Source organism: Nanorana parkeri, unplaced genomic scaffold, assembly GCF_000935625.1.
Source record: "Nanorana parkeri isolate BGI_ZX_2015 unplaced genomic scaffold, ASM93562v1 scaffold469, whole genome shotgun sequence".
Taxonomy (NCBI): Eukaryota; Metazoa; Chordata; class Amphibia; order Anura; family Dicroglossidae; genus Nanorana; species Nanorana parkeri.
In genome coordinates, this window is record NW_017306737.1 from 557756 (window position 1) to 558853 (window position 1098).

At 44.3% G+C, this 1098-nt stretch overlaps 1 protein-coding gene across 1 annotated transcript in view; it reads right to left on the reverse strand.

Annotated features, from left to right (window-relative positions):
* Nucleotides 1-430: 430 nt before the first annotated feature.
* LOC108790375 (VPS10 domain-containing receptor SorCS1-like) overlaps nt 431-1098 on the reverse strand; it is a 475033-nt gene continuing 474365 nt past the window's right edge. Inside the window, exon 27 of the mRNA XM_018560623.1 lies at nt 431-1035. Within this exon, the coding sequence (XP_018416125.1) occupies nt 971-1035 (65 nt within the window). The 3' untranslated portion in view covers nt 431-970. The remainder of the gene's footprint in view (nt 1036-1098) is intronic.

Consider the following 1098-nt stretch of genomic DNA (forward strand, 5'->3'; position numbering starts at 1 on the left):
GGCTGGAGCTGCGGCATGCTGGCGTGTGGGCGGGGCGGGAGCTGCGGCCGGTCTTTACATTTAAAATTTAGTTTATGTGCAGCTACCCCGAAAGTAAGACCTAGCGGATTTCTGCAATATAAGACCTACCACCGAACTAGGTCTTATTTTCAGGGTGGGTCTTATATTACAGAAATACCTGAAGATAGCGCTAGGTCTTACTTTCGGGGTAGGTCTTACTTTCGGGGAAACACGGTATCAGCAGCCTCATCGAAGCAAATTCCTCCTCCCATTGGGTGGTGTTCTGTTATGTACCAGCGGCCTCACCGAAGCAAATCATCTCCATTAATGAGACGGTCTTTTAAAACAATGGAGGACTTTAAGAGGTTCAAACCCATCCCCACTCCATCCAAAAAGTTTTGCCATTACATACACCTTACATTTTTTTTCCAGGAATCAATGTCCCCACTCTCTGTGTGGATGCCACAATAGATACCACGAAGAAGCCGGGTCAGATAGTTCGGAGGTCCTGCTTGTCTGAATAATGCGTTCTCCATCTGGGTTGTACGATAGATTCTTATTGCGCGGAGTAAAATCAAATTTACAATTACATTATCCAGGAAAAAAGAAAAAGAGATAGTTCCCCTTTAAACCCGTCTATATACACACCTTGTTAAACTACTGTGAGGTTTAACCTAGGGTAACTTTAAAAAAAAAAAAAAAGAAGACATTTAACCCCTTCAGAACAACAAGGGGCGAGCAAAACGCGTTTGCGAAGCCTCTCGGTTCAGTGGAAGGGTTAAAGCATGCACATGTCAATTAATTAGGTCGTTTTTACAAACACACGAGTGAGTTTAAAAGAAGGTAGGCGTGTCCGAATTCTCCTTCCTCTTCGTAAATTCTTCTTCAGGCTTAAAGCTTAAAAACCTCGGGAATTGATCAGAGATTGGGCGCCGTCCGAACAAAAACCGCACTTGGCCGGGGTCCCCCTTCACACGTCTACATAGGCTGGGTTCTCGTTTGTGCTCTGAGTTTCAGCAACCGTGGAAATACTTCCTGGGAAAATTAGAAGAATGCATTAAACACTAAAAAGAACGTTCCTCACCGAAAACCAACATC